At 38.9% G+C, this 13,887-nt stretch overlaps 1 protein-coding gene across 13 annotated transcripts in view; it reads right to left on the bottom strand.

Annotated features, from left to right (window-relative positions):
• Window positions 1-534: 534 nt before the first annotated feature.
• The window catches only part of phldb1b (pleckstrin homology-like domain, family B, member 1b), a 66,063-nt gene continuing 52,710 nt past the window's right edge, over window positions 535-13,887 (bottom strand). For 7 of the 13 annotated variants that reach the window (XM_065281389.1, XM_065281388.2, XM_065281385.2 and 4 more), the window contains 11 exons: window positions 13,650-13,808; window positions 11,941-12,087; window positions 11,382-11,498; window positions 11,088-11,190; window positions 8,879-9,164; window positions 6,616-6,706; window positions 6,367-6,513; window positions 4,538-4,757; window positions 3,955-4,040; window positions 3,722-3,751; window positions 535-1,827 (listed from right to left, as the gene is read on the bottom strand). In XM_065281389.1, coding sequence (XP_065137461.1) covers window positions 1,687-1,827; window positions 3,722-3,751; window positions 3,955-4,040; window positions 4,538-4,757; window positions 6,367-6,513; window positions 6,616-6,706; window positions 8,879-9,164; window positions 11,088-11,190; window positions 11,382-11,498; window positions 11,941-12,087; window positions 13,650-13,808 — 1,527 coding nt within the window. In that variant the 3' untranslated portion in view covers window positions 535-1,686. The remainder of the gene's footprint in view (window positions 1,828-3,721; window positions 3,752-3,954; window positions 4,041-4,537; window positions 4,758-6,366; window positions 6,514-6,615; window positions 6,707-8,878; window positions 9,165-11,087; window positions 11,191-11,381; window positions 11,499-11,940; window positions 12,088-13,649; window positions 13,809-13,887) is intronic. The other 6 variants (XM_065281386.2, XM_065281397.2, XM_065281396.2 and 3 more) reach the window with 3 other exon arrangements.

The raw sequence follows: 13,887 nt of genomic DNA, 5'->3' as shown, positions 1-13,887 counted from the left end.
ATTACGCCTGCCCCTTGCTTACTTTCAATAGCAGGGGACTATTTCCGGGCAGTGCGTAATATCACTACGCCTGCTGCAGCCATGTTACAACAGCAAAGTCCTTGATTATTACGCCAGGATGAGCGTATAGTTCCTAGCCATATCTGCCTAAAAAAACGCAACTTTTAATTTTCTGCCGGTCTTAGTACACGATGTAAATACAGAACAGTCAAATTTGAAACTCTTTGGTTATTTTTTAGCGCGATGCTAATGGTCTAATCAGATTCAATGGATTATGCTAAGCTATGCTAAAAATGGTAGCGCCAGAACCGGAGATCACCTGAATAGATTCCACAACACTAAAAATCAAATGTTTAACTCTAGGAGAGTTGGAAAATGAGCATATTTTCAAAAAAAGTGGAGTGTCCCTCTAATGAACCTTTTAAAAGGGTACTGCCCCAACTAGGGAGCATTTTTACTTTTCTGTCTCAAGATACAGTTTGGCTGCGGAAATAGGCAGAGCATGTTGGTCTTTTTTTAATTAATAAACAGCAATTATAAATAAACATTTGTTTTATTTTCCTTATCCTAATACAAGGTAAGGCAGACTGATAGCTGAACTGTAACACCTTTAATACTTAAACATCTGGACAGCCCCTTATAAATGCATCACCCCAATCATATTTTTTTTTTATTACAATACACATCTGTATTTCAGAATATCTTGTGTATATCTCGTGTATATAAAATACACACATGTACATATCTCACATGGAATAAGACTGTCTCCAGCTGTTTTTTTTACTAGTATAACACATCAAGAGTGACAAATACGGGTCAATATCAAGGCACTGCATGACTTGCATGATTTTGATGTGGTTTCCTTTTGTGTGGCGATAATTCAAAGCTATCGTAGGCTGGCAGTGAAAGGAGATGGCTGCCTCCAGATCAAGTTATCAGGACTTGGCAAATAGACTGTACTGTTGTAAGTCGTGCGTACGAGTCGTGCACGCGTGGGTGTGCGTGTGGCTCTGTATGTGAAAAATTCAGTGGGAACACAAAGACACATTGGGAGACAATAAAATAGGAGTCAGTGATTATTTCTCTACAATAAATATAGACTCCTGAGCTGGTTGGTGAGCTTTGGTGAATTAAATCAATACCGGATTTTCGAATCTCGAAATCGTCTCATATGAATGTAACACTTAATATATGCTAGAAATGTAAAAACGTCTTGCAGTCAGTCCATATCTGTTCATTACATATCAGTCAATTTATTTTCATAACGTGGTGATTTCATGGCTGATGTCATTTGGCATTTCCCCATGAAGTGTGTGGAAAGACAAATCGTACGGGTTAACATCACAGATAAAAGTCACATTTCTGTGTATCCAAACTGCAACACAAAAAATATCTCTGATGGCAAAAAGGCATTTTTATCGACATCAACTGAGCCGCCACCTGCAGGTTCGGTTTTCGCTCTTTTCATCTTTCAGCTCCGTTTTTCGCATCCAGGCAGCCGAGAGAAAACCTCCAGCGGATGTGTGTCTGCGCAAGCGAGTGAGTGAGTGTATATAACATCTTCAGACAATGATAAAAGAAGAAAAAGGGAGTAACAAAATAAAAGTTTTTCCTCTCGTTGGGAATAACAGGTCTGGATCGTTTGAAGTCTCCCTGCCGAACAGTTTGAGTTTTGACGTCTGCATCTCAGTTCATGAACTGCGTGTAGCCCTCGGCTCCCGTTACGATCACGTCCATCCATATTCTCATGGCCTCTGCCGAGGGGGCCACCATGTAGTATAGTCTGTCGTGTGTCTTCACGCAGAACGTAAGGGAGGGGTTGGGGCTCTGCATGCGAAAAAAATCCCATTAGTAAGGCAATAATCTGCATTTGTTGCATTAATGAATCTGTGGAAGAACAATGGGCACATACAGTAGCCAAACTTTAATTAAATACATTAATTGAATTAATAACAAGTACAGTTAATGAATAAATCACTGTTAATGTTAACACAGTATAACGAGGCACTAACAAGGTGCTCGTTATGTGATTTGGTGAGTCAACTAATTATCGCATTCACATAAACACTCATTATTACAGGCTATTAAATACAAAACCCATGCAAAAGGGAAACAATTCTGCATGAAAATCACAGGGGTTCTGTAGGTAATAACCTACAACTTCCTGTTAATTTTGGTCATCAATAACCAACAAAAAATTGACAGTATTTAATACCAGACTGACATCTGTGGGCAGTTATGTTACACGCACATTAAGTAGTCTTGGCACACACACCCAGACATACACAAACACAAGGGTGGGGGTAACTCTGAGAAACATTTAAGGGAAATACACGCAAGTTGTGTTTTACATATACACTGAAAAAAAATGATTCATTCAATTTACTTAATTTTTTTAAGGTAATGAGTTGCAATCAATTTTTTAAAGCTACATTTAAAAAAAAGAAAAATAAAATAAAAAAGTTTGTTTAAATGTAGCTTAAATAAATTGATTGCAACCACTTACCTTAAAAAATTTTTTAGTAAATTGAATGAATCATTTTTTTAGTGTACATTGATTATCGAAACAAAGCAAAAGAAAATCAACAGACCTAAATTATTTCTCCAGTAAAAAAATACAATAATATTTGCTAAAAAGTCTCAGGGGAACATGAGGAAAGTGTGTGAAAAAATCCACAAATTACAGGCCAAAAAATTATTTCCTCTCAGTTCTTTTGTCTTTTTTGTGTCTTCCTGTAAAAATATTTAAACATCCTTAAAACAAGATTAATTTACTATGACAAGCAAATTGCATTAGATAATAAGACTTCAGAGAATGTTGTTTAAACCCCCAAAGAAAACACATAACTTATCATTTTGATAAAAAAAACTACACAATGTAGTGTTGTTACTTGTTACTCAATCGTCTTTTTTTTCTAATGTTTAATTACACAGAATGTATAATAAATTAATGCATTTTATAAAATTACATAAAACTGAGGCACCATCTCACCCCCAGTTTGATTCTTACCCTACTTCTTTCTTGTTCAAAGCATAAATCTAACAACATTTACTAAGTAAATGTCTTAGTAAAGCCATCTGCTTAGTAAATGTTTACTAAGCAATTCCAACTAGATGTAATTGCTTCTCTACTTGCATTTCGTCATCGCTGGATTGGGTTAAGTTTGTTTTTTAAATGTTTTGTTATTGTTAAACCCGCATGTTTCTGCTATTCTGTCTTGGCCAGGACGCTCTTGTAAAAGATATGTTTAATATCAATGTGCTATTTCCTGATAAAATAACGTTTATAATAAAAAATTATAATGTTTGTAAAATACAAAACTATTTAATGAATATTAAAAATATGTGACACTGCCTGTGAAAACCCAGCTACAGTCATTTTCTGTGATTTGCTATTTTTTTTTTTACAAATAATACAAGCTTGCTATCTTTAATATTGACTGAATTGGACTGAAATCCAACTTTGATGTTGCTAATCTCATAAATAAATGATAAAACTGGATTTCACAGACAGGGTCACATTTATTCTCTGAAAACAAGCCTTATTATTATTATTATTATATACAATGTTGCTAGCAAGTAAAGTTCCTGTTGTAAGAATGTTTAATGTTTATTCTAAAAAGAAAAGAAAAACACTTAGAGAAAATAATTGTTTTGTCGCAAGGCATCAAACCAAAGGAAGTAAAGCACATGCAGGGAGATGTGCAGAAGCGATACATACGTTTGTCAAATTCAGATTGAAAAATCCTTTCTGTGTCAAAGAATGAAAAACAGCGGGGTGGGGAAAATTGACAGCAGAGTTACAGCATATGAGACGGAGAAAACAAAGAAATAAGCAAACAACAAAAAGATCAAATGAAATGTTGCAGCAGGAGTACAGAACAGAAAAACAGTATGAGATTGTGCTCGCATTCCTCCGCACAAGGGCCTTATTGATTTAATAAGGGGTCATACCTTTGTGGCACTACGTAGATGATCATAGTAAACCTCTTCGATGGCCTGGAAGTAGATGACGCCCTTCAATTTGCTTTCATGTTTATCTGTGAACATGACAGAAGTGACAGAGGTGACGCAGAGTAAAGTGACAATCGAGAAAACAAACAAACCCCCGACTCCCCTCGAGAATAATGATACGGTGAGCGCCGGTGTGACCTTGTTGCTGTGGTGCAACCCCTTCACTTTCCATGCAGGAGTAAAGAGAGCGAGCGCACGCTTTCCGAGCGCCGCGGCTGGGTGATGAGCACGATTTCCTCAGCATTGCGGCAGATTTCATCACCATCAGATAGCACGCGGACGGGCTTCTGGTTATTTGTATGCCCCCGGCTCACCCGAGGCTATCGGAAATCACGGGAGCCGCTGCGAGCTTAAGAATTACTAATTATCCGTATCCCCCCACTGCTGGATTTACCCGCAATTCATTCTTTGTTCTACCCTCATTTCTTTCCCCCGACCTCAGGGGGACAGAAGCGTAACGTCGCGTTCGCCAAGCTACATTTGCATAGTGCAAAGTAAGGAGGACGTCGGAAGGCGCACGTACCGGCGTAGTATGAGAAAGTCCTTTTGAGGCGATCAAAGACGAACCATCGCTTCCTCCAGGATTTGATCTTTCCTCCCATCTTGACGAGATAGCCCTTGCACATCTTCTCGGTGAGGATCACGTGGTAGCACGTGTCCACGCTGTGACCCGAGGACTCGATGTGGGATCGGAGATCAAACTCTTCTTTACGAATGGGCAGGTATCGTGTCATGGGGCGCGCCTGGAAAACAGAAAGAGATGTGCTGATGAAGTCCCATGAGATTAATTTAGCTTGGAAAAAAACATTGTGTTTTTATCATACGGTACACATGTTAGTTACGGTGTTTGGATTGGATAAGCGTTGTTTTAAAAGTGCTGATATTCTGCTGAAATGTTTCTATCACTCTGCTTGGAGGGACAAAAATGCTGAAAGTGACAAAAATAAGACCCGTTGGGATTTTGTCAACCTAAAGTAACTCTGTATAGCACTTCTTATATTATTCCCTTCTGTTTATCTTACTTGTATCACTTTTGATTTTTTTTTACTTTGGATAAAAGCATCTGCTAAATGTAAATATAGAAACAAAATAGATAACTTTTTAAAAATATTTTAAAGTTAATAGATGATTTTTTTAAAACCTTTTTAACAACAATAAAAATATGTTTTATTTCTCATAAAAGAAACATGTAATGCAAATGTATAAGTTACAATAAACAGCTAATTTTTAGTTAACAGACAAAACATTTAATAAAGCATATAGTCCATATATAAAGCATATATATTTCATATTTTATTCTGGGCCTATCATATTGTGCGACTTTTTACTTTTCCTGACCATTTTAAAGTATTTGACATAAACAGAAAACACACTGTGTGTTGGAAAATTACACAAATTTCCTAAAAAGGTAATCCATGACCTACAATATTCCTTGGAACCATTTTTGTTGACAGAGCAAAATAGTAGCTGCCCATGTTGTGCCTGAATTGTCGCTTAGTCAATATTAACTTCTACATTAAACTTTTTAAAATAACTTTAAATAAAACTTTTAGGGTCGGTTTCACAGACAAGGCTTAGCTAAAGCCTTCGTTAAATTAAGATGTTTAAGCATGTTTATAAACATGCCCTAGAAAAATACATTACTGGTGGGCATCTTAAGACAAATCAATGACACTGGCATATTTTAAGATCTGTACGTGCAAGTTATTTTCAGTTGAGATATCTTAAATATGTCTTTTAATCTAAGACTAGCCTTAAGCCTTGTCTGTTAAACTGGGGGAAAACCTTATGGGATGGTTTCCCAGGCAGGGATTAGACTAGTCCTAGACTATAAAAAATTGAAAAACTGAAAAGAACTTGCACTGACATTTCTTAAAATAAATCAGTGCCCTTTGTTTTGCTTCAAAATGCACACAAGTAATGTTTTTAGTAAGGCATGTTTGTTAAAACTATTTATATTTCCTTATTAAACTAAGGTTTAGTCCTGGCATAAACTAATCCCTAACCGCCCCTTTAATTGATAAACTTATAACAGTACAACATGTTTGAGGCGCTTTATTTCAAAACACCTTCCCCTTACATATCTTAACATATATCAGTGCCATAGTTTTGTCTCAAGATGCACACAAATTTTGTTTCTTTGTAAAGCTTGTTTGTAAAAACAACCTAAATTTCCTGATATAACTAAAACCTAGTCCTGGATTAACCTAATCGAAATGAGTCACAAGACCTGTAAGCTCGTACCCTGATCTCAAACATTTATGGCAATAACACAATCGTATAAACACAGACCAACTGCTCAACAAAAGCAGTAACACAATGAAGTTTCAGTAAAGAGATCCGACTCCTCACCTGAGAGAAGTTTTTGGCCCTCATCTTCACCTCCTTCTCTATCAGCTGCTGCCTGTGTACGGTCTCATCCTCCAGTCTCTTCTCCGCCTCCTCTCTCCGTCTCCTCTCCTCATCCAGCATCAGCTTACGGGCCTGAGTCTCACGCTCCTACGGGACAAAAGAGAGGTGTGATTGTTAAAATAAGACTGGGATCAAGATAGATGGAGACATTTTTATTTTATTATCATCATTTGATTATGTCTGACTCACCCTGGACTCTATAAGTCGAGCTTTCTCCAGATGTGCCTCCTTCAGCATTTTCTCCATCTCTTCAATCTTCAGTGCGTCCATACCGCTTGCACTGTGAAACAGATCAAAATATCTTTAACTGTATATATTACACACAATTATTCGCTAAAGAAATCAAGTAAGCATTTAAGCTTCAGGGCAGAGAATTTTGCGCCGGACACAGTTTGCACCCCGCAATTCCTCAATTTGTAGGCCTAGGATGTGGAAAATTTAAATCCGGCATAATTTATTTCTTCTCTGCTGTGATCCAGACACGTGCATTGGATTTTTTAAGTGTGCTTGACTGCACCACGGGTCTGGAAATATTAAATGAATAACTGCTGCCATGTTCAATAGACAATGCACTCAAGCATCTCTTTTAAATAAAATTTACTTTCCGCAGACAGCAATACCGCAACGTTAAACGCGACCGGGGCTGAGTTTTGCAAATAAAGGCACAATATATAAAGAGGCCAATTTACACGGAAAAGTGTCGTGTTTGCGCTAAAAATACAGCTAGAGATTTAATTTAAATACAGCGAAGCGCGATTAGCGTTCGGTTAAAGTGGATTGCGGCTGGTTAGTGACTCAGTCGAGGGATGAATGACGTACCGGAGATCAGAGACTGCTGGATTACGAAATGTTTCGTCATGTTAAAATACAGCTGGGTTCCAAATACAAGCATGAAATTTTGCAATAACACATGCAAATGAGGCACATGTGAACTATAAACATATGAAAAGGAAAATGCATTATGGATGGATCTAGAGACGAATCACGGATTAGCTGTAGTTTGAACTGTAACAGGAGAGAAAACAAACTGTACGAGAACATTTCAAGTAAACAAACTCTCTCCAGAGAGAGAAACAGCTGAAGGCTGTTTACAATGCTGCTATGCCCAGGTCAAGCTACGCTACTTTACCAAAACAATGTACTTCACTGTACGTTACATGCATTTTCACACTGCTTCCATGAGAAGATTGTAACCTGAAGCAACGGTTAAACCAAAAAATGTCATATTACTCAACCTCACGGCGTTCCAAATCCGTACATCCATACGGTGTTATTTTTCATGGAGCACAACAGGAAAATAAAAATGCTTTTTTTAAATGCAAAAGTGCAAATTTGTCTCAATGCAATTAGATTTCAAGTTTAATTTATAATTTCACACTGATTTCAATCTTTGACATGGCCATACTTGGTTTATATGAAAGATATCAAGGTTATATTTGAACAGAATATTCTTTACATTATGTAAGATGATTTTATATAAAAACAGTCAATCACATATAGCTTCATATAATTTACATGCCATATACCAAATATTGTGTAAAGAAAGTTGGTCAGATTTATAATTTGTGAGCTTGATCAATGCCACGGGATGATTTTTCATTATCTAGTCATTTTATGGAAAAACTGAATATGAACTAACAGCAGAAGAGATGGGAAAGACATGAGTGTGAGTAATGACAGATTTTTCATTTCTATAAGGAGGCTGAGCTAAAGCTTCATTCTGATGAAATCGTGGATGTGGATTACGTAAACTTCGCGCCGGGGTCCTTGTCGCCCTGAGGGGCTTGATTTTGTGATCATGACCGGCACACCGTACATTATTCTGCCTAATACATAAATAATCCATTTACTAAATAAATAAACTGACATGAAATATTGATTTGAGTTTAAATTATTTTATTAGCTGACTTCTTGAGACCACCGAAAAGGAGAACTGTGGTTATGTAGGAAATATAGCGTTCCTGGATGAGTGGTAAATTAAACAGCATTGCTAAGGATGAAAGTCATCATTATTCAAAAATAATTGACCACTGAATAGTACTGCGACTAACCAATGAGTTTTGTAGTCTAAACGTGATGTGCACAAATTTAAATAAAGTGGGAGTCAGATTTTAAAAGGATGGGTGGATATGCAAAGTTTAACCCTTAGGCATGTGTTCATGAAAGATGCCTTTCACATCTTTGGATGGCATCATTTTCCTTATTTGTGCATTTAAATCCCAGTATCGACTTAAGCTATTGCCGCAGGCCTGCGTGTCGTTCATTTGTTTTCAAAGGAAGCATAAATGTGTGTGTGTGTGTGTGGGGGGGGGGGGGTTAAAAGCCCACAGTGAGTGTGAATAAGCAGATGGTTGATAATTTAGCTTGAAACAAGCATGTAGAGAAAAACCACAGAATTCCTGTCACAGAGCCATTGCCTGAGCGTTCCGAAAAGCATTCAGGAATGCCGAACCTGGACATGTTGTCGGGGGAGCAGGCAGAGTTGTTTCCCGTGGAGATGCTGGTGTCCATGCTGTCCGAGCTCTCCAGGCTGAGGGTGTCGTAGGGTTGTTCCCCAGCAGAGGGCGACGTGTGGTGCAGTATGGAGTGGTGCACGACAGGAGAGGGGCTGGAGGAATACGGGTGGTTAAGCTGCGTTTGAGAGCCACGGAGCGCCTCCCACTGGCACTGTGCCTCCACTGCAGCCTTCTGCTTCAGCTCGGCCAAACGCCTCCTTTGCTCCTCGATAACTTGATGGCCTGATGAAAAGACAACACGGGGATGACTACTTAACCATGACATGCAACTGCCCCGACACAGACCAAGCTCTACCCAAAAACCTGACATTCAATACATTAACTCTCTATATTTATTTCTCATTATGCTGACTACACAGTGCTTTAACCTCCTAAGACCCGAGCTTTGGTTTGTCTTTTTTGTTTCAGATTTTGGGGTAAGGAAGAATCAATAAATATAATAACCAAATATTTTTCATTGAACATGAAGCAGTGTAATTGTCCATGTTTGTGTACAACAGGTTCCAGTTACACAGAATTAAAGGATTAGTCCATTTTCTAAAAAAACAAATCCAGATAATTTACTTACCGACATGTCATCCAAAATGTTGATGTCTTTCTTTGTTCAGTCGAGAAGAAATTATGTTTTTTGAGGAAAACATTGCAGGATTTTTCTCATTTTAATAGACTTTAATAGAACCCAATACTTAACATTTAACTCAACACTTAACAGTTTTTTTCAACAGAGTTTCAAAGGACTCTAAACGATCCTAAACGAGGCATTAGGGTCTTATCTAGCAAAACAATTGTCATTTTTGACAAGAAAATAAAAAAGCACTTTTAAACCACAACTTCTTGTCTATCTCCGGTTCGAAAAGCGCCAGCGTAGTGACATAGAAAGGTCACGTGTTACATATATGAAACATTTGTGGACCATTTTAAACAATAAACTGACACAAAGACATTAATTAGTATCATTCCACATACAACAACATAGGAACGGTCCTCTTTCTCCACACTTTTAAACACTGGGGCGTAGTTTCGTGTTCGTCCTCTGTGACCTCTTGACGTCATGACGTTTTGCGTGAGGTCACGCTGGCGCTTTTCAGGACCGGAGATAGACGAGAAGTTCCTAAAAGTGCCTATTTTTTATTTTCGTTTCGCTTTTTTATACCGTTTCGCTATATAAGACCGTTTATAGTTCTTTGAAACTCTGTTGAAAAAAACTGTTACGTGTTGAGTTAAGAGTTAAGTGTTGGGGTCCATTAAAGTCGATTAAAATGAGAAAAAACCTGCAATGTTTTCCTCAAAAAACATAATTTCTTCTCGACTGAACAAAGAAAGACAACCACATTTTGGATGACATGGTGGTGAGTAAATTATCTGGATTTTTTTTAAGAAAATTGACTAATCCTTTAAGTATCCGGTGAGGATGGCACAATATGTCTACCATGCCTCGCACATACACATATACTTACAAACATGTAAATGTGCAAGGATTTTCCTATGGATTTTTGTATAATAATGTAAAAGAAAAACTCATGGTTCATAGTTACCACAACCCAGCAAGCAATGGACATTATTTCACTGTTTAGATTAACTATAGACCTAATAACATACGGCTATAAGTAACCTACTTCTAGCCAAAAAAACACGAATTTGGCTACATTAGTATATAGTTTTTGCCAAAATAACTTGCGAAGATGCATGATATTCCATTATGTAAGCAAAGTCAACAATGATTACAAGGTTTTTGGTGATATATTTATTTATTTATTTTATTTCATTTATTCTGGTCTATGATTAGATGTTTCTTAAAGGCGTAGTTCACCCAAAAAATAGGGCCCATTGACTTAATATATATATAATAGGAATATAAATTACTATGGTCAAGTCATCTTTGGATAAACTTCTTTAAATTTTCACCAACAGCCCAAATTTAGCCTTGTTTTAGCCTAGACATGTTGGCTGCGTTTGGACATCTATTAGACGTCTTTTGAATGCAAAACTGTTTGCTGGGCAGTGACAGATGTGAAGACGGTCCACATGAAGATACAGAAACAATCTTTTTGGATAAACTTCCATTAAAGTTTGCTGGTGTGGTTCACAGCTCTGAAACTATAGCTGGCTCAGGTTGTGATCTGTCAAGCTGCTGTTTCATGTTACCTTTCTGCTGAAGGGCCAGCTGCCTCTTGGTCTCGATGTCCTGCAGGGTGGCTGCCAGGTTGCGTGGGAGACTCCCGGTGCTGTTGGCTACCATCAGAGCGCTCTGGGTAAACAGCGCAGGCAATTATTTCCACCAGCACATTAACAACAAGGAGTGGACTAAATTACAACATTAAATGATGCAGGAGATTCTGATAACTGTGGACTGAATGCACTATTTACCCCGGCAGGGGTGTAACGCAGTATTTTATTTTCTCTGGCAGGAGGTGAACAGAGAGCGAATGCTATATTTACCCTGGCAGGAGTGTTGCGTCCGAGCGTCGCTGTAGTGTATGTGGGGGACAGACCGGCGCTGACTTTAGGCCTCAATGATGATTGGCTGGAGTCGCTGTCTAATCGCGAGCGGTACACCTGCAGGACATTGACAAACCATTCAAAATATGATCAAAACAAGATAAATGTAAATGGGGCACCATTCACTTCCATTGTGGGGAAAAATAATCCTATGGAAGTTAGTGAATGGTACACCACTAAGGATATACCTTTGATTTTTTTTGCCAAACTTTCCTACTGTCCACCAAAGAGAAATTCAGGTATGAAACTGCATTAACTATATTTTGGGTGAACTATTTCCTAAAAGGTCTTTATTTGGCAACAGATGGAAAATCAGTAGTAGCACTGCAGTAACCTTGTTTTGCACAGTCGTCAAAACATACAAAATAAAACCGCATGCTCAGACGAAACCCACACAACAATCATGGATGCATCGAGATAAAAGAGGTCTATGAAGATGGTGTGTGAAACTATGAAAGAGCATAAGAGGTTGAAGGAAAGCTGTGGTTCTGGCTGTTACCTGCAAGGGCTTGCGTGCTGAGAAAGCTTTAGCCGGGAGGGGAGGAGGGCAGAGCTGGTTTGCATCTCCAGCCGCCATGACCTCCTGGTACCAGAGCTCTAAATCGAGAGCGGGCACGTGAGGTCTGCCCCACCCACACGACTGACGCTTAACACACGCAGCACATCCACAAGCACAGAAAGAAGAGAGAGGTGGAATGAGAGAAAGAAAGAAAGAGCATTTGAGAGAAAAGAGAAGAGTGTTAATGAGCAGCTGATAGATTTGTTTAATGACAGAATGGCAGCTTTGCGTCTAACACCAAAAAAGGGGGAGTGGCTGACATTGAAACCCACCTTAATTTATTGTATACAGGTTTTTCTTCTACCGTTTTTCTAAAAATTATCTGATTATGCATCTTTTATAGGCAAATACACCTATACCTACACTCACCTAAAGGATTATTAGGAACACCATACTAATACTGTGTTTGACCCCCTTTTTCCTTCAGAACTGCCTTAATTCTACATGGCATTGATTCAACAAGGTGCTGAAAGCATTCTTTAGAAATGTTGGCCCATATTGATAGGATAGCATCTTGCAGTTGATGGAGATTTGTGGGATGCACATCCAGGGCACGAAGCTCCCGTTCCACCACATCCCAAAGATGCTCTATTGGGTTGAAATCTGGTGACTGTGGGGGCCATTTTAGTACAGCAAACTCATTGTCATGTTCAAGAAACCAATTTGAAATGATTCAAGCTGAAGTAGCCATCAGAGGATGGGTACATGGTGGTCATGGTCAGAAACAATGCTCAGGTAGGCCGTGGCATTTAAACGATGCCCATTTGGCACTAAGGGGCCTAAAGTGTGCCAAGAAAACATCCCCCACACCATTACACCACCAGCCTGCACAGTGGTAACAAGGCATGAAGGATCCATGTTCTCATTCTGTTTACGCCAAATTCTGACTCTACCATCTGAATGTCTCAACAGAAATCGAGACTCATCAGACCAGGCAACATTTCTCCAGTCTTCAACTGTCCAATTTTGGTGAGCTTGTGCAAATTGTAGCCTCTTTTTCCTATTTGTAGTGGAGATGAGTGGTACTCGGTGGGGTCTTCTGCCTTTGTAGCCCATCTGCCTCAAGGTTGTGCGTGTGGTGGCTTCACAAATGCTTTGCTGCATACCTCGAGTGGTTGTAACGAGTGGTTATTTCAGTCAAAGTTGCTCTTCTATCAGCTTGAATCAGTCGGCCCATTCTCCTCTGACCTCTAGCATCAACAAAGCATTTTTGCCCACAGGACTGCCACATACTCGATGTTTTTCCCTTTTCACACCATTCTTTGTAAACCCTTGAAATGGTTGTGTAAGAAAATCCCAGTAACTGAGCAGATCGTGAAATACTCAGACCGGCCCGTCTGGCACGAACAACCATGCCACGCTCAAAATTGCTTAAATCCCCTTTCTTTCCCATTCTGACATTCAGTTTGTAGTTCAGGAGTTTGTCTTGACCAGGACCACACCCCTAAATGCACTGAAGCAACTGCCATGTGATTGGTTGATTAGAAAATTGGATTAATGAGAAATTGAACAAGTGTTCCTAATAATCCTTTAGGTGAGTGTATGATGCATTAAATGGCAGAATATGTACTGTGATGTGTTAATCTAAATGAAAATCTTGAATGGGCAATTTTTAAGAAAGAAAATGTGGAGAATTTAAAGAGACACACCTCGAACGAGAGACAGAGGGAGGAGCCATGAGGGGAGGGGAGGCAGGAGAAGGTGGAGTCTGTGAGAGAAGACTGTAGCATTTGGGCAGGAGAGGTAGGGGAAGACTCCACCTTCGGCATCCCATACATCTGGTTTAATTGACCCACAGTCACATATTCCTTACAGCCGGAAGTGACAGGCAGACAAAGGCAGAAGGGAAATACAGGAAGCAGCAGAGCAGTAAAGAGGAGACAAACT

The sequence above is a fragment of the Paramisgurnus dabryanus genome, chromosome 8 (genome assembly GCF_030506205.2).
Source record: "Paramisgurnus dabryanus chromosome 8, PD_genome_1.1, whole genome shotgun sequence".
Classification (NCBI taxonomy): domain Eukaryota; kingdom Metazoa; phylum Chordata; class Actinopteri; order Cypriniformes; family Cobitidae; genus Paramisgurnus; species Paramisgurnus dabryanus.
The sequence above is the reverse complement of the archived record's forward strand: the minus strand, read 5'-3'. Positions and strand labels throughout refer to the sequence as shown.